This window comes from Chelmon rostratus, chromosome 6 (genome assembly GCF_017976325.1).
Source record: "Chelmon rostratus isolate fCheRos1 chromosome 6, fCheRos1.pri, whole genome shotgun sequence".
Taxonomy (NCBI): domain Eukaryota; kingdom Metazoa; phylum Chordata; class Actinopteri; order Chaetodontiformes; family Chaetodontidae; genus Chelmon; species Chelmon rostratus.
This window is the reverse complement of record NC_055663.1, coordinates 5,713,824-5,734,997: the sequence shown is the minus strand read 5'-3', so window position 1 is coordinate 5,734,997 and position 21,174 is coordinate 5,713,824. Positions and strand designations below refer to the sequence as shown.

The window sequence follows — 21,174 nt, the reverse complement described above, 5'->3', positions numbered from 1 at the left end:
GTGAACCTTCTCAAAGATGACTAAACACAGTCAAGCTTGATTTCTGCCTTTTTCAGGAATAAAAACTCTTGTTTTTTTGTTGTTTCTTACTGTGTAAAAGTACTCCGCGATTAAGTGAACTTGACATTTTGCACGAAAAGAAAAGTAAAAGATGGCATTGCTGTCATGTATCCATTCAAGTCAAGTCAGCAAATAACCAACCAGTGAAGTGACAGCATGAAGCTTTGGATCAGAAGCAAGGGAGCAAGGGGCTAACTACTTTGTGTTTAAGAGGAACTCAGAAACACATCACACTGTCAGTAGTTTTGAATTTCTGAGTATGTATTATGTAATAATTCTAGTAATAATTGCAGCAGTAACTACAGTACAGTAGTTTTGTTATCAGGTGACAAGACAAATGGGAAAAACAGAGGGCATTGAAATGACTTATGGGGTCATATACTTTGAAATCTTGCTGTACTTACAAAAAGAAAACAAATGCTAAATATGGACTCATGAATAGTTTCTTACATAATGTGCATTATTGTCGTTGCAGCTAAAGACATTAGGCTAAGCACAGAAAGACAAGTGTGCCTGTGTAGCTGTAGCTGTAAAACAGTCTGTTTTTAATCTTTTTGTCATTGAAAAAAGGACACAAAAAGAAACAGTATGCTTCATACATTTTCCCCTTTACCCTCTTACACACACATACACACACACTAGCAATTGTCCCATTGCGCCCCCTAGCGACAGACTGAAGTCTTATTCTGGGAGTTAAAAATCACCTGGTATCAAATGGTGATCTTGACTGATTCCATCAATCACCCAATAACGATTGAATTATTAATCGTTCCAAGCCCTAATGCAAAACCTCTGTGTTCACCCCCCACCCCCTCCCAATGGAGACACCACACACACCCATCAGTGTGTGTTTTTCAAGCTGTGGACAAAGTTAAATATATGAATATGGACAGTAAATAAGGTGGTAGAACACCTTGTCCATTAACCGCAGAGTTCAAACTCCATGTTGCTGCTGTGTGTTCGCTTTGGGAAAAACATCTTCCACATGAATATAATGCAGTCCAGTCCACTCAGTGGAGTCTCCTTCACTGTGAATTCCTCTCAAAATGTAGGTTATGGTTTCAACATCATTCAATGAGTGTTAAAGATTTTTTAAAAGGTTTCAAGTTCAAAAGGCAGCACAGCACTGAAGATGCATTGCCAAGTTAGGGCTTAGGAGTAGGAAGAGGGCTGTGATTAATTTTCTGTAAGGGTCTGACTTTAACGGTGGTTCAGTAATAGATGTGGCGTCTCTGTGTTCCTGGCAGCTGCTTTTTCTGATACACAGACAGGTAGGAGAGCTGTTTCAGTCACGTTCGGACGTGGCAGATGAGAGTTTTGACTCGTTAATCCCCTCCTACCTTTAAAGGAATAGTTCAACATTTTTTTTTTTTTATGGTAAGATAATGTGACGTGTGTAACTAAGAATTTATAATATACGGTAACTGAAAATGACATATAGCAGAAAACATCACCTACATGTATTCAGTGTGCAGATTAAAATCATTTTTTCATTTTTAAAGAGAATATTTCATTTAATGACAAGATGATTTATGGCATTGATGAATTCAATCAGCATTTCAGCCTTGAGTGCAGATTTATTTTTCTCTATCCAAACTTAAAGCCTATCCAAACATTAAATAAAGTAACACAACATATTCCAAATACATTATACTGTCCTACTTTCATTAGGCGGTCTTGCAAGGTTGCTGCATTCTCATATGATTTTCCACACTGATGAAAGATTGTCTTTGTGGAAACAAGAAATTACCCCAAAAATGACTGTTGCAATGACAACAAAGAATAATAAAAAATAATAAAATAAGTCACAAACTTTTATAATGGGAAGAATGTTTTGGAATAATCAGCACTATAGGAAAGCAAATGACTGGACATTTTCCGCTGGATTACATTTTCAGACAACCAGACAGTTCCGCAGTAATCATATCAAAGCAAAACATGGCTTTGAGGAGGCATACTGAATGTGGCTTTGTCTCTCTGTTTGGCCTGGTATTACCTGCGTGGATCTCAGTATTAAGACTGTGCAGGAGTCTGGAAGAGGAAGTGATCTTATCACGCTGCGTCAGAGTGAATCATGAATTGTTTACTGAGTGAATAATAAGCCAGCTACGCGCCGAGTGATGTGGCGCCTGGCGAGATGAAAATAGTGCCCTGTGTTGGCACCGCTACTCTGTGACAACACGCTGGAAATCCTGCTACCTGCGAACCCTCCTCAAAGTGGCAAATTCATGTTGCCGCTGTTTCTCAGTCTCACTTTCAGATTCCCCCGCTGTCTTCCTCCACGCTGCCCTGGGACTTTGTTTGTCTCTTGGTTATATAGTATTTATTTATGGCTCTCTGTGTGCAGACACCTGGAAAAGCCGGTCTCAGGATGACAGCATCTGATTGTAGCTGCTCACCTGGCACAGGTGATACGGAGGCTGAGTGCTGACGAACAAAGTGATACAGCTGTCCCACTGTTTATCAGCAAAAGGGTGTGACGCTGTCTTTGATGAAGTGTTGAAGCTTAACTACACTGTCCTGTAACGGCAGATCTTGAAGCTTTTGTCCCAAGCTGACCCTAAGGAACAGCACTGGGGCTGATCCGAGGGTATTTTAATGGATCAGTATCAACATCGCTGTCTTTGCTGAATTTTGTGTTTTCTCCACCTCAGCCTGCTAATGTTGCAGCGCTGCTCTCCTTAACAGCTGGCTACTGTGTGATCATTTAACTCCATACGTTTTGCCATCGTTTAGCTTGTCAGGTTCACAGTTTTGAATCAGGACCTTCACTATTTGGATCAAGAAGCTAGTGAAAAACATGTAGGACACATATTTATCTTAAAGTATTCAGATTGGGATCGTGGCTGTTGGGGACATTCCCAGCTTTTAGTATTCAGTGAAGAACATTGGAAAATACAAAGATAGGAAATCTCCTCAGTCACACAGTGTGATGAACTACCTCCTTAACATCTTTCAGCTCATCAGTTGTCTTTACAACCTGCAGTATTAGTATATTATCATTATTTCGATTCTCACTCATCAGCGTCATTTCCAGGCAGGCAGCTGTTGGTGGAGGATTGAGCAGCTTAGAGCCAGAGATCTTTGGTTTGTGAAACAGAAAAAGAGCTAAAATAAGAGTGAATATTGGACTTATTTTAGTCAGGTGGACAGGAACACGACTCCCTCTCCTCTAACTGCTGGATGGGTAAAAAAGCACATTTTACACTAACGTATTAGTCACATCCTGAAACATAAGGCCTACATCCATGTTGTATTCTCAAGTGATTAAAAACCAGTTAATTCTGAGTTACGGCATGTTTGGCAAACCAAACTGTCCACTTTGAGGAAAGTCTATTGGGTAAACAAGTGTGGGTCGGTATAGAAAATAGCCGACAGTGAGTCTTAACCTCTCAAGTCTTTTCTTTGCAAATGCCAACCAACAAACGCTCAGCACCTTCCATTTCAGTCCAGCTGTGACCAGACTGTGGCACATTAGGTTCACATCGTTCATCCGAGAACTCAGTATGTTTCTGCTGGCTTTTACAGTGTGTGTGTGTGTGTGTGTATGTGTGTGTGTGTGTGTCTCACCTGCCCACTGTGCCAGACCCCATTGCCTTGACTTTCCCTGCTGCGCTTGGTAAAAATCTCACTTACCCTGCAAGTGATGCAGAAACTCTTCATTCACAGTTGCAGCAGTGATACTCATCAGTCACCTTGGTGACAGAGACCTGCCGCGCTCGCTGTGATTTATTATAGCAGGTTTATGTAACTCTGACACAAAGGCTTTGAGAGTGGAGGAGAAAACTAGGAATCAATGTCCCCTCGCACACAGACACTCATAAATACACTGCACCATTACCTCACCTGGCTTTACTGATGTGCAGAGCGAGTTTGAACTTAACTATTAATTGTGTCTCCTTCGCTTAAGTCCAGAGTGTGAATAATTGACCGCTCGCTGAACTAAACCCTTCCCCTGTAGCAGCAGGATTTAATGAGAGCACAGCCATCATCTAAAGAGCTTGGAGGGTGGTGTCTTTTTTTTGTTTTAGCCTTTCCAAAACCAACAAGAGCAAAAATGTAAAGTACTGCTCTGACATAAGCTGTAAACATTACCACGCCTGGCTCACTGGTTTAAATGGACTGCACTGGTAAATGGACTGTGTTTATGCAGAGCTTTTCTAGTCTTACAACCACTCGAAGCGCTTTGCAACACAAGCCAGGACCACTGACCTCCTGAGCCACAGCTGCCCCTGCCACAGTACTAACTTAGCATCATTAGCTAACTGTTATTATGTTGGCTCACAGGATACATTAAAAAATACCTGATCAGGACTGGAACAGTGACTGCGTGGGAGCTAAGATGGTAGAGTTTACAGTAGCAGCTCTGTGAACACAGAAATTTAATCACTGAGTTGATTGTTATGTTAGAACAAAGAACACATTAAATACATCGTTTCGATTTATGATACTGTACAGTAGCACTCGTCTCTGCACTGCAGTACACGAACAATGCTTTATTTCCATGTCTTTTCCATGGATGATCGGCTGTGAGCATGCTGCCTTTTTGCCTGTTACATAGCCTTAGCTTCAATCTTTTAGCAGCGCGCTGGAAACATTTAAAAGTCGGCTGCTTTTTCCATCTCACTGAGTTTTAACGTCAGACGAGTTGATCTGTCAGCCGCAGATTCATTTCAGCCAACAACGCCTAAGTCCCTCCTTGTGTTTACTACGTGTGAAATCAAATACCCACTGTTTTAAAATGTACTCCTTCTTTTTAAAATTACTGCTACTATTGGAATTTTGGGCGGTAAATCTGCTACGATATCATTCTGCTTATGTGCCACGAGGGGATGGAAAGCTTGACAGGTGTAGCAACAGTAACTGAGGGGGGCGGGGCTTAGTGACAGACAGTTGAGTCCTTGATAATATTACAAGCTACATTGCTTTATTTTGCATATCTTGATGATCAGTTCAGTCCTTCAGTGTTCTTGTTTGTGTAGATGTTTTTATGCTGATATGAGTCATTCTGTTTCATTTCGGGCTTCTCTTATTGGCATGCATCCACCTCTTCTCTGAACCCGCCTCCCATATTCCCCGCTGAACTTTATTTTCTTGAAAGGACGTCAAGTCCTGCTTTCATGCCTGTCCCTGCCCTCGGCGTGTCCACTAACACCTCTTGTTGTGGGCTACTAACGTCTGCTTCAAGCTGTGGTTGTAGTAGTTGCTGTCATTGGTCTTGTTGATTGACACGTTGCTGCTGTTGTTGTTGTTGTGCTTCTCCTTGCAGACGGTCTGGTTTGATCTGCACCAGAGGCTAACAGACACAGATGGCACTGCCAGCGCAGTAAGTAGACACTAAATGAATCACCGTTGTACATGACACTGCAACACACAACCCCAGGTGCAGCATCACTTACTGCTGCCTTACAAAGACCAACAACCACTGCGGCAGTCCCTCAGGCTGAGCGTTACAAGGCCGGGACATGACTTTTGTGATGTAATTAACATGGGAAAGCACTACTGCTCGACCGGCGGTGTCCAAAAATAATCCAGGTCTCAGTGCCTGTCTCATGGGCTCCGATCTTTTGAATTATTCTCAGAAAATGCGTTTGTTTTGTTGTGTAGCGATGAATAATTTATAGATGCTGAGTATTCTATGGAAGAATTAATAGCATCACACTTTATCTTGCAATATCTGACACCCAGATAAAATAACATATCAGCTGTCCTAGAAACATACAGCATAGTCAGAGTGTGTGATATTCCCTGTGATAATGATCAGTGATTGATATGAAAAGCCGCAAGCACTGTGTAGGCTTCTTCCTTCCAGACTGTATTTGGATTTAATCATTAATCAGAAAATTTAGTCATCGAAGCTGAACTATTTGAGACCATTTTTTTGTCATATTTTCACCCAAGACTGCTATCAGATGCAGCACTTGTGCTCCTGCAGTGACGTAGAGATAAGAGTGCAATCGATACAGTCAAAAGTTATCTTACAGGTCTGAATGCCTGCAAAAAGCCATAAGCAATGTCAATATCAGAAAAAATACAGAAACCCTCTGTAGTACGAAGAACATACATGGGAATAGAAAAGTAGGTGCACTAAAAGGAGCTCAGGAGTGTTAGAGATGGTGTAGGTCGCTACACTGATGAAACAGACTGCAGGTATACTGACACCTTTATAAAGTTATAATACATTTACTCTGGAACAAGTAACAAATGGATCCTTTATACATGAATAGTCACTACAATACCAAGCAAATGCATAAAACTGTTTAGATTCATTGCTAAAATGCCTTGTGTGCATCCTCTCCTTTAGAATTATAGAGGTGTATGAGCAGGTTTTGTTTTACAAATCTCAGTCTTTGTGGAATTGAGCACACGTGTACAAGCCTCATATCCTCTCACACTGTCAGCTTGAAATGGATCAAAGCACACAGCTAATCAACAGTTTGCATGTCACCACTCATTAGACCTGCCGGTGGCAAAGAGGGCAGTTTCACTGATGCCACATCAGAGAAGTTCTCCAACAACGTCAGAGCAGCTGTTATTACAAGTGACCGCTACTCTTGGCTGTTGCTATTTATAGCATAGATATAATTAATTCATCACATGTACCTGTGATCTGAACGGTGGAGAGATAATCAATAATTTAGTTTCCAGCACTGTAATCAAAACAGATTTGCTTCAAAATAAAGGATTTGACAAAAAGAACATTGCACACACTGTGTTTCACTGTAAAATGATGGCTCCATTGTTAATAAAAAGAATGATGAAATCGATCACAAAAATGTCTCAAAATTATCAGGATGACAGAAAATACTCGGTCTCTGACAGTGTACCCTGTCTGAGTCTCTGCAACCAAGGGAACAATGATGTTGAGTGACACTTGCCCGATTGAATTCTTCTCCGCTATGTCTCATAAAATATTGTTTTTTATTGTTTCTCAAGTCACATGAAGCATGTGAAAGCATCGTGTGCGCATTAATGCAGGGTGAGCACGGAAGCACGGGACAAATTGCGTCCCATATTGATTCAGTAAGGGACATTTTATATTTCAGTACGGGACGATCCCATATTATTTGGGACGAGTGACAACCCTATTCAACAGGTGCAATGTTTATTAGTTTCGTGTGTTAGCATGCCAACACTTGATAAGTTAAGGTGTTTGGTTGTAAACCAATGTATTGGACAAGCTAAAACTTTGACATGATGATAACATTAGATGAGAAGTGGAGAACCTACAACAGTAGACTTGATGTCAATATAAAATTTCATGCCAATCCATCCTATAGTTGTTGAGGTATTTCAGTCTGGGTGGACAAACTGACCAAAGCTGCCCTAAAGACATGTCGCTAATGTGGCTAAAAGAATCGCTCGATCAGTGAAATATATGTGGCCCCATTGATGTGCCACAAGGGGTTAAAAACCGGATCATTTCCAGTCCTCCTCTGTCTGCAGGAGACCAGGGTCATAATCACCTATTGCACTTTTACCCACAGTGGTCGGCCACTTATGGCTGCCCATTAGCTGGCTAAATTGTCCACTTGTCATGGGCACAGACGCAGAAAGGCGATTATAAGAGGCTGGTCACGAGCACCGAGAGTGAGAAGTTGCAAGTAGTGATTTGCCTTTCAATTACTTCTCAAAGAAACATTCCAAAACACCCAACAAAGAGCACTTATAAAGACAAGAAGACGAGGAATGGGCAAAAGTATAAAGCAGGAAAATTAAAATGAGGAGCCTTTAAAAGTAATGAACTTTAAACAACGAGAGATTAGTTAGTCAGGGCCCAGTCTTTAAAGAAAAACATCCCTCTAAAAACACACTGAGGCAATTAAAGAAGGAGCTCTCAGCAATCACCATGCTTCCCAGGGTCCGTCTGGCTGTTTGGTGGTCTGCTTTACAAAAACAGAGTAAACAGCAGCCAGCTGGGAATTTTCGCCTTTGAAGTAATCATATTTGTACATTCAGACAGACTGGGAAAACACTCTGCTTCTGTTCCCATGGTAATGTAGCAGGGGCTTCGTCTCACTTCCCCTGTCGGTCGATAGCTCATCGGGTGTAGACCGTCCGTCCAATGAAATGTTCTCAGATATGAAACGCCACACGTGAATTCAAGCATTTTGCACGTGTTGTAGTTACATTGTTTGAAACATTTTTTGCATTGGATCCACAGATGTCCTCATTACAGTTTTCATTAGATAGTTAAGAATAAGAATTACAGCTTAATGTCTCCAAAAATGCACAAGCTTTGACGTCCTGTGATGTACCTGCAGTTTGCACTCAGTTAATAGACCCACATGATGACTGTTCAGTGTGTGGTGCAGCTCTGCAGTGGGATTCTCTCTCACTCACTTTTATTACTGGCATAGACTTGAGGAAGCCCAGACTCTTGTTAAGTTTAATTTCTTGAGCCACAACTACAGTACATCATTTTTTCACACTCACTCTCTTTTTGATTGCTATAAATTCTGTAAGATTCAGTAGAAACAGTGGAGCCAGCATCAAACTAGCAATTGATTACATACAGTGATTAGCACTGGCCGCTCTGCAGTAAAGGAGAGATCAAAGGGTCAAAGGTCATACCTCAGTGGTGGGATTTGACCCTCAAGCACAGAAAAGAAATGAACATGTAGAGATGTTAGAAACAGAAATGTGGGAGGTTAAGAGTCAGGTTGCACTCCAACAGAACCAGTCCGTAAGACACCTTGTACGACCTTGTCAGAAGGAATAGCTGTTTGTAGCTGATCGCGACAGTCACACTCTCAGAAAGAGTAAAAAGCCGGCCGTCATGGAGAGGCCGCGGTGTAACACTGCACATGCTGTTGACATGAGGTGAGTGTAAATATCAGGCTGTTACTTGCGGAAATGGTCAAACCCCGATCCGACAGAGAAGTGGGGGAGCTGTGTCGAGGCAGCAGAATCGGTAACCATTAGCTCTGATGGAGTATTGGCAGATGACACGTAACTGTAACATCCTCAGTTCAGGCCTGGCCCTGGACCTTAGAATATGCGAAAGAGATTAAAAGAATAGACTGAGTATGAAACAGCAACCGGCACAAGGTAACTGTCTCACTGAAAGAGCGTGTGCATCAGCAGCCCACTGAATGTCTGGTTCAGGATTAATAAGCACAAAGCCACAGCCCCCTCCCTGCTCATTGTCTGGTGATGGTTGGTTGCTGTGCTCATTTTTTGTCTCCTACATCTCTCTTTTCCTTTCAGATAAATTGTTTGCTTTCAGCTCCCTTCCACATCTTCTCTTAGTGTACCAGCACACATCTGCTTCTGCTTTTTAGAGACAGAAACTATTTCCACAAAGACTGACCCTCATAAATTGTGCACACCTTGATAAAGGGAAATGCACAAGTGACCAGATTTATCAGATTTATTTGCATCTTCCTTTAGAAAGAGGCATGCTTCGCCGATTACTGCCAGGCTGGTGTGCCTGTTGATGAAGAAATCCCACATCTAGAGGCAAAGTTTGCTTCCGAAACCAAATGAAAAGGGTCGAATGAATCTGCTCTTTTACTCCCAAACTCCAATGGAGATATTGTATGTGTGCTAAAAAATGGAACAGAGGGAAAAATTTCCTGTAAATCTTCCGCCATCCACCTTTCACCTCCTCTCCTTGCCCCTTTATCCCACCTCTTCTACAACTGAGCGTATCATCACCCTTTGAGCCCTCTGTTCCTGTCGTAGTAATCCCTCTCTCCTGCTTCCAAACACAGATTACTTTTAACAAGGTCATGCTCCTCTTCACCTTTACATAATTTCACCCTTCCTCCCACGGCCGGCTCAGTTCATCCCCTCTGACCCTCCGTCCCACCAGAGGAAAGCTTCAGACACGATTAGCTGTCATCTCCTCTCCCTTTCAGTGCGCTGTTGAGGCAATCAACCCTCCTCTCCGCACAAAGACACCTCAGTGAGTCATATCACCACACAGGGGATCTTAACAAGATCGCTGCATGAGAGGTACAGAGATACTTTGAAACTGCGGGCGTGGAGCTGAATTAGCGCATGCATCCCGCTTGTGGTGGACACTCGTGAGCAGTGAGCGGCTGGCTGGCAATGATTTCTGTCATGTGAAGTGGGCAAATCAATCACATGCACTGTATCTTGTCAGTCTTTTGATCATCTGGAACCACACAGGAAAAGGGAAGGAGAAGCAATAACAAGAGAAGAAGCTGAGGCGGAGAGAGGCGTGAAAAGGGGTGAGTGGGACGCAGGGGTAGATTACAGTGTAATAAGAGAGAGATAATAGAGATGAGGAAAGGGAATGAGAAAAGGAAAAGGCCAAAGGGACACAAGCATGTCTCTGGTTTTAAAAAGGGATGTTTTAATCTCAACAGGACAAAGGTGTCATTCTTTCCTCAGTTTTCCATCACTGCATGCAGTATCTTTGCACAGCTGCCTGTTAACTAGAGGGCCCTCGGCACGGAGCACAAACCTACCAACACTTAACTGTTCTCCATCTTCCCACATCTGCAGCGTCCAAAGTAACATTTGTGTTCTGTTTGATCTTCTGAGAAAGTATCACACGACTGCAGCGAAGTTTACGAGATGACCTGGATGTTGCAGAATTTCCCGCTAGCACATAACATTTTGTGAACGTAGGTTAGGGCCAATGCTAACATTAGCATGCTAACAGTGTAAATGGGTTGTTTGTTTAGATGATACTGTTGTGTTCGCAATGCTAATTTATGTTAGCACGATAATGGTAATTGTCATTATTTTGTTAGCATCAAGCTAATGGACCTCATACATATTTATGTATATATATGTATACATCACAATACTTAAGTGAATCAATTTTTTTCCCACGTGTAATTATTATATGTTACAGTACATGAGCTACACACACTTGATGAGAAGCCAGGGGATCATCTCCAGGTACCATGAAAGCCTGAAAAAGCATTGATGGCAGTTGATCCAATAGTTGGTGAGAAATTTCAATCAGGACCAAAGTGATGAACCAACCAGCCGACAGCTAAAAAGATTTGGAATAATTCTGTAGCACTGAATTAATCTTTGGGGCGAGCATCACATTTCAGCCAAATTTACTCTAACACTTGCTGTAACACGCTGTGTCTTGCCAACAACCAAACAGACAAAGATAATACTCAAACTACTTCCCAAATTCATTAGAACAGACCAATTTCAAAACAATAACAGATTAATAAAAGGAATGTGTGGGAAAACAAAAGAGAGGTGACAAGCTGGCATTGAAAAAGAAGCTGGAGGGCTGAGATACACTAAAAGCGACGAGAGGGAGGACTACAGAGAAAATCAAAGCTAAAAGAAAAGGGATCCGGGAAGAAAAGACATCAATTGAGAAAGCTAATTCGCACTGTGTGATTAATGAGTAAGAGTACTGGAGATGTACTGCAGATAAAGGGAACAGACAGTCAGACAGACAGGAGGTGAGACGAGAAAGGAGGAAGTTCACAGAGGGACCTTCAGGACGCTGTGAAGACCCTTATTAAAAATAAATCAAGAGGTTATAAATATGGATATTACCGTATGAACGGGTCACGCACTCTGCAGCAGCTCCCACTCAGATGGACCTGCTCTTTGAATTAACCATAATTCTCAAACACCACCAGAGCTGACTCAGACGACATGAAGATGTAGTGTGAAATCATCTTACAGCTAATGTGGGCCAACATTTCATTCAGCGGAGGAATCAGTAACTGCAGACTATTTGTTGTGTCATGTTAGGAAGGCAGAGTTGACCATGAATTGTGATTTTTTTTTTTTCCAAATTGTATACAGGCACATTATCAAGTGACTTTATAGATGTTTGTTCACTTCTAACATTAAGCTTCATCCACATGTATCAAGTGTTATACTGTCAATACAGCATGCCTGTTTTTAATCAGCTTCAGCTACTTTAAAGGAATAAGATGTTTATTCACCCTGGTGCCCAGAGTTAGCTGAGACGATCAATGGCTGGAAACGGAAGTAACAGCTAGCCAAAAACCTCCTACTGGCAGCTAAAAAGCTCAGAAGCTCATTAATTAACATGTTATAAATCAAAGTGAAAAAATGTACCTTTGTTGGAGGATTAATGTGCTGGACTATATCTCTTGGCCAAGGGCAGTACTTTCCACAAGTTCCTGACCATTAATTAGTCTGGGACATAACCCACCATAAAACAATGAATGGTTAATTAACTTAGTGAGTGATTTGTAAAACCTCTATTTATTTTTTTTTTACTTTTTGACATAGCCAAGCTAACTGTTTCCACTTATATCCTGTCCTTATGCTAAGCTAAGATAACCAGGCAAGAAACATGTCCACTAATTCTTGGCAAGAAAGCAGACAAGCATATTTCCTAAAATGTCATATTTCCTTTAAGCTGAAGCCAGGACATGGCTATCCTAGCTTAGCATATAGACTGGAAGCAAAGGGAAACAGCTAGCTGGGCTCTGTCTAAAGCTAAATTTTAAAAAGCAAATAAGTGTTTTCCCAAACTGTCAAGCTCATTATGAAATACATAAAGTTTGGGCTTCATGTCACTAAATGTGTTTTTGTCCGGTATTTTTCAGTTAGGTTTTAGGACCTTTGGATCAGAGACTATTTTACCATTTTTTTTTCTTCTTTTATTTGACAGTGACAGATGAAGAGGCTGACAGGAAATTGGGAGAGGGGGGTGGGGTATGATATGCAACAAAGGTTGCTTGCTGGAATCGGGCTGCTGACCATGCAGCCATGCAGCATTGTAACCAGGGCCCTCCATCGTGGCATTTCAGATTTAATAGTATTTAGGGTTTTACACTAATCTTAATTGCAGCTCTATGTAGCATTGAAAGGTCTCAAAAGTGTCACATATGGCTTTCTGAAGCCTGCAGCTGCGCTCCAGCGGAGCAGTTGATTTAACTTGACTGGTAAAGATGCTTGTGTGAAGCGGGTCCCTCGCATTCCTTTTCTCCATTAACATCCTCCCATTCTGATTCTGCTTCTCTGAACATCAGGTTGCCACCACGCTCCTCTCATGAAGCAGCAGATGATGTTCAGTTAGCTTAAACTGTTAAATTCAGCTCCGAATGAGCCTCTCCTCCTCCCCGACTCACACGAATCTTGTTGAAATAATTGAAGCCATTCTCACGGGGGCATTTTTATGAATGCAAGGTACTTTTATTGAAGAAATGATTCATAAAGATAGCTAGGGTGATCACATAGAGAGTACCAGGTACCAGGTGTTTCCAGCAGTCTGTGAGTTTCTGCTCTGCTGTGAGATTTAATGTGATCGGGTTTTATTGTCAATATTTGAAAGTTATATCAAAGCTAAAAAAGACACAAAAGAATGAGAAATGATTCCTCAGTGATTCAGACTGATGTTTTATATAAAAGAACGCGGCGAATATTGCAGAGGTAGAATATTGCAAAGCTTCAATTTAGCAACATTTATGTCTTTATTTCTGACACGGTGAATTATTGAGAATGAAAAAGCATCTGTAAGACAGGTCAGCCCCCGCTGGAGGAATACTTCAAATATTGAGGAGATCAGTGATTGGGTGGAAATGTAGCACAATTCTCATGTTTCAGACCTGCAGCTGAAACCACCACGAAGGTTAAAGGAAGCAGGGGGGCAGCGGGGTGGTGAACTATACCCAGAGATAAGCATAGCCGCATGACTCTTTGTTAGCAAGAGCCCCTCCCCTGCTGAATTGTCCTTGAGCAAGACGAATCCCTGCCAGCTTCGGGTTCTGAAGCACAGCTTGACCTCTGACCTCCCAGTGGACAGAGGAAAGAGACTTTCTCCTTCTGCGAACAATACATCAGTTTTTTTGAAAAGCAGTAAATTGCTGCAGGGTTCCAAACAAGCGCTACAGGATTATACTGTATGAGGCTCAGCTAAAGGTACTAATCTCACTATATCGTTATGAAACTGAATGTGATCCCTTAAGACTTATCTCATACTTTGTAAGTTCTGCTATTTGTCAAAGCATTAAAAGTAGAGCACCGTCTTCCTGATTTGCATCACAAAGCGCTGCAGTAGATATGAGCTGTGTGTTGAAGGATAAGGCTGGCATTATTCTATATTTTTCTTTATTCTCAACAAATCCCTTGAAAAGACCAAAATCAACGATGAACAGATCCTGCAAGTACTGTCTGTGTATCCAAAGCCTGATATGTCTTCTCCCTCTGTGATGTAGAGCTCCGCTGTTGTCCAAGAACTATTAAAAGCACATCAGTGAGCCGCGCTGTCGCACTGTTCCTTCATTACCACCAACGAGGGCACTGTAGTTTATTTAAGCAGCTCCAACACACGCTGTCCCGCTGCTGTAAGTACTCACTACAACACCAAATTCAGTTATCGATGCGCTGCTGAAAATAGTGAAGAGCTGTAGATTTACAGGATGTCGTCAGGAAGAAAGATTGGCCTGAGTGCCACAGACAGGGGAGGGAAGTCCGATAGTATTCAGACTGGTTGTTTTTTTATTTCACAAGTTTTGTTGACAAAAGGAAAAACACAGACTAATGCCAGCCTTACCTGTAAGACCAGAGGATGTTTCTTCCTTTTCATGCTCATGGGATGCTGATGTTAAAATGTTAACTGCCCACACCTGAAGGAGTTGGTGAGCTTTACTAGAGGGACTGTGTGTAAATGCTCCAGTCAGTGCTTCTTCCCATTGCATGAATGGCCCATTTGTCAGACAGATACTGAAGAAACATGTGACTGGGTTATAGACCCATTCAGATCAGTCATGCCTGACAGGTGTGTTGCTCTGAAGGCTCTTACGAGATCTGGATCTTCCCAGCGTCCCCTGTCTTGATGTATGAACAGTGGCACTCGTTCCCTGAATGACCCCAATCCCCTGGTGGCTGTTTGAGTTTTTCGGTGCTGAATTTTCTCGGTGAATTCAATAACCGCTCCTACGTGCATTAATCAACCACCACCCACACGGCCTCTCCCCTCCCTCTCTGTTTGTTTCTCCCCCTCCCTCCCTCTGCCTCTGCTGCAACACAATTTAGTCCACTTAGCCTGCAGAACTGACAGCTTGCTCACTGTATCTGCTCCTGTGTCTGTGTTTGACTGTGTGTGTGTGTGTGTGTGTGTGCGTGTGCTCTCTCCTCCATATATTTTGACTTACCCCTTTCTTGCCTCCCATCTCTCTTTAATTGGCTTCATTGGCCACTTTGTTGCAGGCCTTTGCTCAACCCTCCAACTGCATCGAAAGGCCCTGTTGATCTGTTCTTGCTTTCCAAATGAAGCCATACCTTGTATTTTTGTTTTTTTTCCCCTCGGCAACAACAACACACTTCACGATCCGTACTTAATTATTAACAAACATCAAAACCGAGTCAACCAAGTGATAAAACAAAACCGTCGGCTCCCTTTCGCACCGCTGCAGTAACAAGAATACATTTAGAAGGTTTTGGTAAATGCAACAGAAGGTCAGAGTGTTTAAAAGCAAACAACAACACAAGAGAAACACCCAGAGGAGGAGTAAAAAAACCTCAGGATCAAAGAGCTGAAACACACACACACACACACACACACACACACACACACACACACACACACACACACAGAGTTGGGTTTTCATCACTTTTTGGGACATTACATAGACTTACATTAATTTCTTGGGGACCCTAAAATTTACCTTACCCTGACCTTAACCCAAGTCGTCACACTAAAATTTAATGATTTATGTAATGGGGAATCACATTTTGTTCATATATATGTTCAGACTGTGTAAACAGATTTACGTCCCAACACGAGTAATGTACACACACACATGTAGTGTCAGCTGTTTTTTTTGCAGTCAGTCTCGGCTCTTTTAATGAGCCGCACAGCATTATTTCACTCGCTTTTATTCCTCAGTGAGAGTGAATCACCATGTCGATATAACCAACGTACTGTGGACAACAGAGAGAGAGAGAGGTCAGGCAGTTAGGGCAGCGAGGCAGATATATAGATCCTGAGAGACAGTAAAGGGAAGTGAGAAACAGCTCTGTGATGTTTGTTCCCCCCACAGTGAATGCAGATAAGGTTTGGGACGTAACTTGTATTTGCTGTTTACGTAACACACACAAATGAAGCAAAACTGATTCCAGTCTCTGTAAGTAGCTCATCGGGCACTCTGGCGGAGGAGGCGTTAACATGCGATGCTGGAGACTTTAATTTCATGTAATTCCCATCTTCTCCCCCCATTTCCTGCCCTCTCTCTACTGTTAACAATAGATAATAATCAATAAAGGCATAAAATCACACAAAACCCTTCAAGAAATAAGTCACTCAGCATGTGGCCTTCAGTGAACAGGTTACTAAATCACTTGCAGATGGTCTGGAAATGATGTATGTATGGATGTATGCATCAGGTTCTGCACATATCGAGGGATGAGGGGTGACCCAGCCCAGACACCAACGGCTCTACTCACAGACCCTAACTGTAACCTAACTGTAGATCTGCAGCTCGGTGGTTTTGCTACGTCCAGGTAGGATGCAGCAAGAATCCTACAGATGACAGTTCAGCCTCCACCTGTCCCTGTCGGCCACTGTATCTTTTCATTTTTCAAGCTGCACAAGCTTCCCTTTTGTTTTTATCCACTAGTTTGTATAGTGAGCAGCAGTATTCAGTCTGTGTTGTGGCAGGAAGGTTTGGGCAGGGTTTCAACAGCCTTTCAACCAACAGCGGCACTTCAGAATTGTGTAATTCCTGTGAGCGACGACTTGCAGCATGCCAAAGCATGCGTCCTGATTGATGAAGTACATTTCTTCATCATGCTGTACTCATCTTGTCATATTTGTTCGCAGACACGTCTTCTGGTGCTGTCAGGACGGGATTTCCAGTGTCGTGTGAATGCTGCAGTGCTCTGCTGATGTATTTTGGTTTTGAGAGCCCTCCACCCCTGCACTCCCAGCTGAAAACATCCTCCTGCGGCTATTGCAAAAGCATAACGTTACATTTTAGAAACGCAGAGAGGAGTCATAAAGTAAGCAAGCTCTGTAATGCAGTTTATTACTTCTTCATTCGTTTGAGGAAGATAGTGTTTGTTCATTTAAAAACATGACTTCACCTCACTCAGAGACCACTGGGAGGGAGTCTGTCATGATCCTAAGTCCAAACTGTCTTTCATCCTCACGTCATTTGCCTGCTTTACCCCTCATGTTGTGGGGTCAGCACAAGTTTTTGTGAACTTCTCGCTTCTCCCAACTTGCACGAAACCTGGTTCCAGTATTTGCTTCCTTTCAAAATTCCAATCATATTGTTCTCATCCGCCTAAACAAACCTGATCTGAGGGAGCAAGCTCCCCAGAGATCAAATATATTTCTGCAAACACGCTTGTTGTGAACGTGCCCTGAAATGTTCCTCAGCCAAAAAGCATCCCACACGGAGAGACGTTAACATCGATTAAAGGGGTGATTTGGAAGAATAAATATACTAACGCTGGGAGGGATTCAGAAGCAGAGCAGAAAGAAATTCAGCTGAGATAAGAGAGAGGAAGACATTAAATAAATGTGATAAAGACATGCAGTCATTTAAAAGTTGGTTGGTATGCCTCATGATAGCCACTCCCCGGGAATCATCGCATTAGGTAAATTGGCTCATTGTATTTTGCGTACGGACAATCAGAGGAATACAGTCTGGAGGAGAACATTAAACAACAGTTACACTTCTGATGAACAGATATACGAGCAAGTTGCATCAGTCGAGCTCATGGCGAGCTGCTGAGGAAGCTATCTGTGCGTACAGGTGTGAGAGAGAGAATCGCGGTGATAAAGAGAGACATGCAGCTTTAGAGAGAACGTGTTGGTGCTTTATTTGTAAGGCAGCGACAGATAAAAAGATTGAGTGAAGGTGGCAGCGATAAAATAGAACTTGTCCTTGGAAATATTTCGGCTGGTGTTGTATCAGGACATGTGTGGCGGCTGCCATTTCACTTCTGTCTTCTTTAGTTTTGCAACTCGAGGCACCTCAGGGATTCGCTACTAATATGCCGTCGGGTGAGTATAAAGTCTTCAATTTCACCAGAAGCTTTTTGGGTGTGCATTTTGTATGCAAGATGATTTGTGCAGGTGAAGAACTCCTCTCTGTAATTCCCCTATAAATAGCAGCATGTCTAAAGAGATTTGTTGTTGTTTTGTCAGGCAAAATATGAACGAGCGGACCTGCAGTCCCACAGTGAATTAATGCATTATGAGACTGAAAGCATTCAGTGCAGGAATTCACCCTGATTTCTTTCTTAATTGCAGCAATAGTCTCGGAGATGGGATTTTTATAAACATGATAGCATCTGGGAGCTGCACGCTACGACCACAGTCTGGTTCCATTAACCAAAGCTGTAATTGCAGCTTCCAGTTGCATGTACTTTGTTTTGTCGTTCCTGGTTTTGGATGCTAGGAGCTGAAAGCTGTTTCTGCATGGCCCTCCCCAGATATCACTTGACTGTCAGACATTGTTGGTGGGCTGTGAGTCCCTTTTCCTTAAATTTCCATCAGCTGACACTCACAAGTTCACCTAACCTGCTGTACACGTAGCTGACATGTCAGAACATGGGAGGAGACCCCCAAAGGAAACCCACACAGACAGCACGAGTGCAACCACCACTCAGTTAAACCATTCACTAATTTTTCATTCAAAATGAAAAGGATTTCTTGCACTGACAAACCCACAGAGAACATCCCGTTTAATGACCAGCTGGCCTACTTTACTATTTTGATTCAGTCTCATTGTCACTCATCATCGACTCATTTTAGCCAAAAAGCTGTATTACAATAAAGCAGCTATACGCTGTAGCGTTTTCGAGTTAGCAGGTGAGATAGTGATCGCATTTTACAGATAAGAGTTGATGGAGACCAAACCAGAGCTGAAACAAGAATGAATATTGGACCTTAATGTGCGAGGTCACCAGAAACGTAGTTCTGAGTCAATGCTTGCTTAGCATCGTTAATCCATCTGTAGATGTGCACAGCTAACATGTTAGCCATGGCAACTTTTGTAAGCCCATAATAAGTCGAGCATGTGATTTTCAGGTTGGTTTGTAGTTCTGCCTTGAAGTGACAAAAATGAATGCAGCTTTAAAAGCTCACTTTTTCTGCCAGTTACACCAAAATGCTGCTTGTATTTGGACTGCCTGATCTGAAATCGTACTCATTTCTTATTAAATTCTCGCAGAAATCAAGTCAAATAGCATCATAGTTTGACAAGGTGCCGCAGGCTGAAAGTGATGACAGCCGCTGTTGTGAGCGTCCTGCTGCTGCTTGCTGTGAGGTATTTCTTCTCCTGCTCCCACTGCTGCAATCAGCAGGTCGGGGTACTGTAAGCCATACTGTAGCTATCCATCTATTATTGCAGCCCTAGGAGAGATATGCAAATTATCCCTGAACTAATGAAGGGGTTCTTTTTTTGTTGGAATAAATGAGGGATTCCTCGAGCCCTGAGCAAAAAGGACGAGAGAGAGACAGCGAGGAACAGGACAAATGAGTAGGAGAGAAGAGATGTACAGGGGAGGAAATAATAGAGTTAATGTAGGGATGCTGGGAGATTGTATGAGAAAAAGAAGGAGTGAGATGCTGAGCCATGAGATGTGAAGAACAAGAAGTGGGGCAATGAAGGAAGGCCTGAGGAGAAGAGAAATGGGGCGAGTGTGTGGGGAGATGAGGGGTCGAGAATGAGAGAAGGTGTGAACAGAAGACCTGAATGTGGGTAAGTGGTATTTCCCAGTTCCCATGGTAACGCTGGACTGATTTCCCCCTCTCTACAACGAATACTCACATGTATGTTTCTGCTACTCCCATTTTCAGACCCAGCGGGATAACATCACACACCATCGCATGTTAAGCACACACACACACATGCTAAAGACATACAGTGCGGTATACTCTATGTGTCCTTGATAGATGGTGATGATTTCTGCATAATTTATACAACTGTCAGTGCAGAGCTTCACTCAGGGGGGGTGGCATAGAGATGTGAGGAGAGAGAGAGAGAGAGCATATAAGCAACACAGAAGTTTTCATGTGTTCAGTGTTCAGTATGTGTTCTTATGATCGCACAGTTTTTGGTAGATTGTCCCACCGGGTGAAGTGGAATTTCTGTTTTTGGCGCCCCCCAGAGTTTGTATCAAATGTGACACAGTGGGCATTTTTCACCAGCAATGAAACCATTACGATACCGTCAGTGTAATTTAAAAGATGCAACAAATACTGAAAAAATGCAAATAAGCAAAAAGCGGAATGTGTCCTTGGTGGTTCATTGGCTGCTGTGCTTCATGCCAACACTACAGCTGACACTTCATTTTATTTTTAGTTCATTCAGGAAAGACCCAAGTTGACATGAATGCAGAAGCTTTATTTGATAACAGCTCTGTGGTTGACCCCGTTGATTAGATAGATGTATGTGTGAAGTTCATTTTGGACTGACAACAGTTTAGCACAGGTTTATTAGAAATTTGGGAATGGAGAGCAGAATGGCAGACCAGAGGGAGTGGGCTGCCGAGGTGCTGAGCAAGGTGGGCTCACAGGGAGGTGGTGGACCTGGAGCATCAACATGAGGAGATACAAAGCCAGGGTCTGGATTGGCTGTAGTGTTAGAACCACGTTAGCAAACTGAGCATCTGGTGACGAGTGGCTGCAGAACCAGGGTTGACAAACGTTTTCAGCTGCCTTGATTTATTGTGCTGTCTTTAAAGTCACAATGGAACGGCAGGTTGAGCATCTTTAACGTCTGTGGTGTGTGAGAATGAGAAAAGAGGGTGATTATGATGACGTATGTTTAACATAACAGGAGAGGAAATTATGACGGGGTCACAGGATTCAGGACTCACTGCGTCAGTCAATATAGTCCATCAATAACACGCCACAATGCACCACGCTGAGAGGTAGTGGATCACCGGCATTATTGAAGGTGCAGTTTCACACGTACTAATGTGTTGTTGTGTATGTTGAAAGAAAGTTCACACGCTTTGTTTCCCTAACAACAAGAGGAACACAAAGAAACCAAAGGAGAGAGGAAGAAAATAAGCGCTGTGCTCCTGTCAGCATCGCTGGTGTCATGTCTCAGTCTGGCAGCTCCATTTCTTCTGGGACAAACCCAAACCAGAGTCAAACAGGCACATTTTTTTCCATTCTTACTTGACACAAAGTTGGCGATCACTGTCAGTTTGTGTTATATT

General features: G+C 42.6%; 1 protein-coding gene across 1 annotated transcript in view; it reads left to right on the top strand.

The window, feature by feature from the left end:
• Positions 1 to 21,174, top strand: part of necab2 (N-terminal EF-hand calcium binding protein 2) — a 116,856-nt gene that overhangs the window by 81,582 nt on the left and 14,100 nt on the right. Inside the window, exon 9 of the mRNA XM_041938583.1 lies at positions 5,330 to 5,386. Coding sequence (XP_041794517.1) covers positions 5,330 to 5,386 — 57 coding nt within the window. The remainder of the gene's footprint in view (positions 1 to 5,329; positions 5,387 to 21,174) is intronic.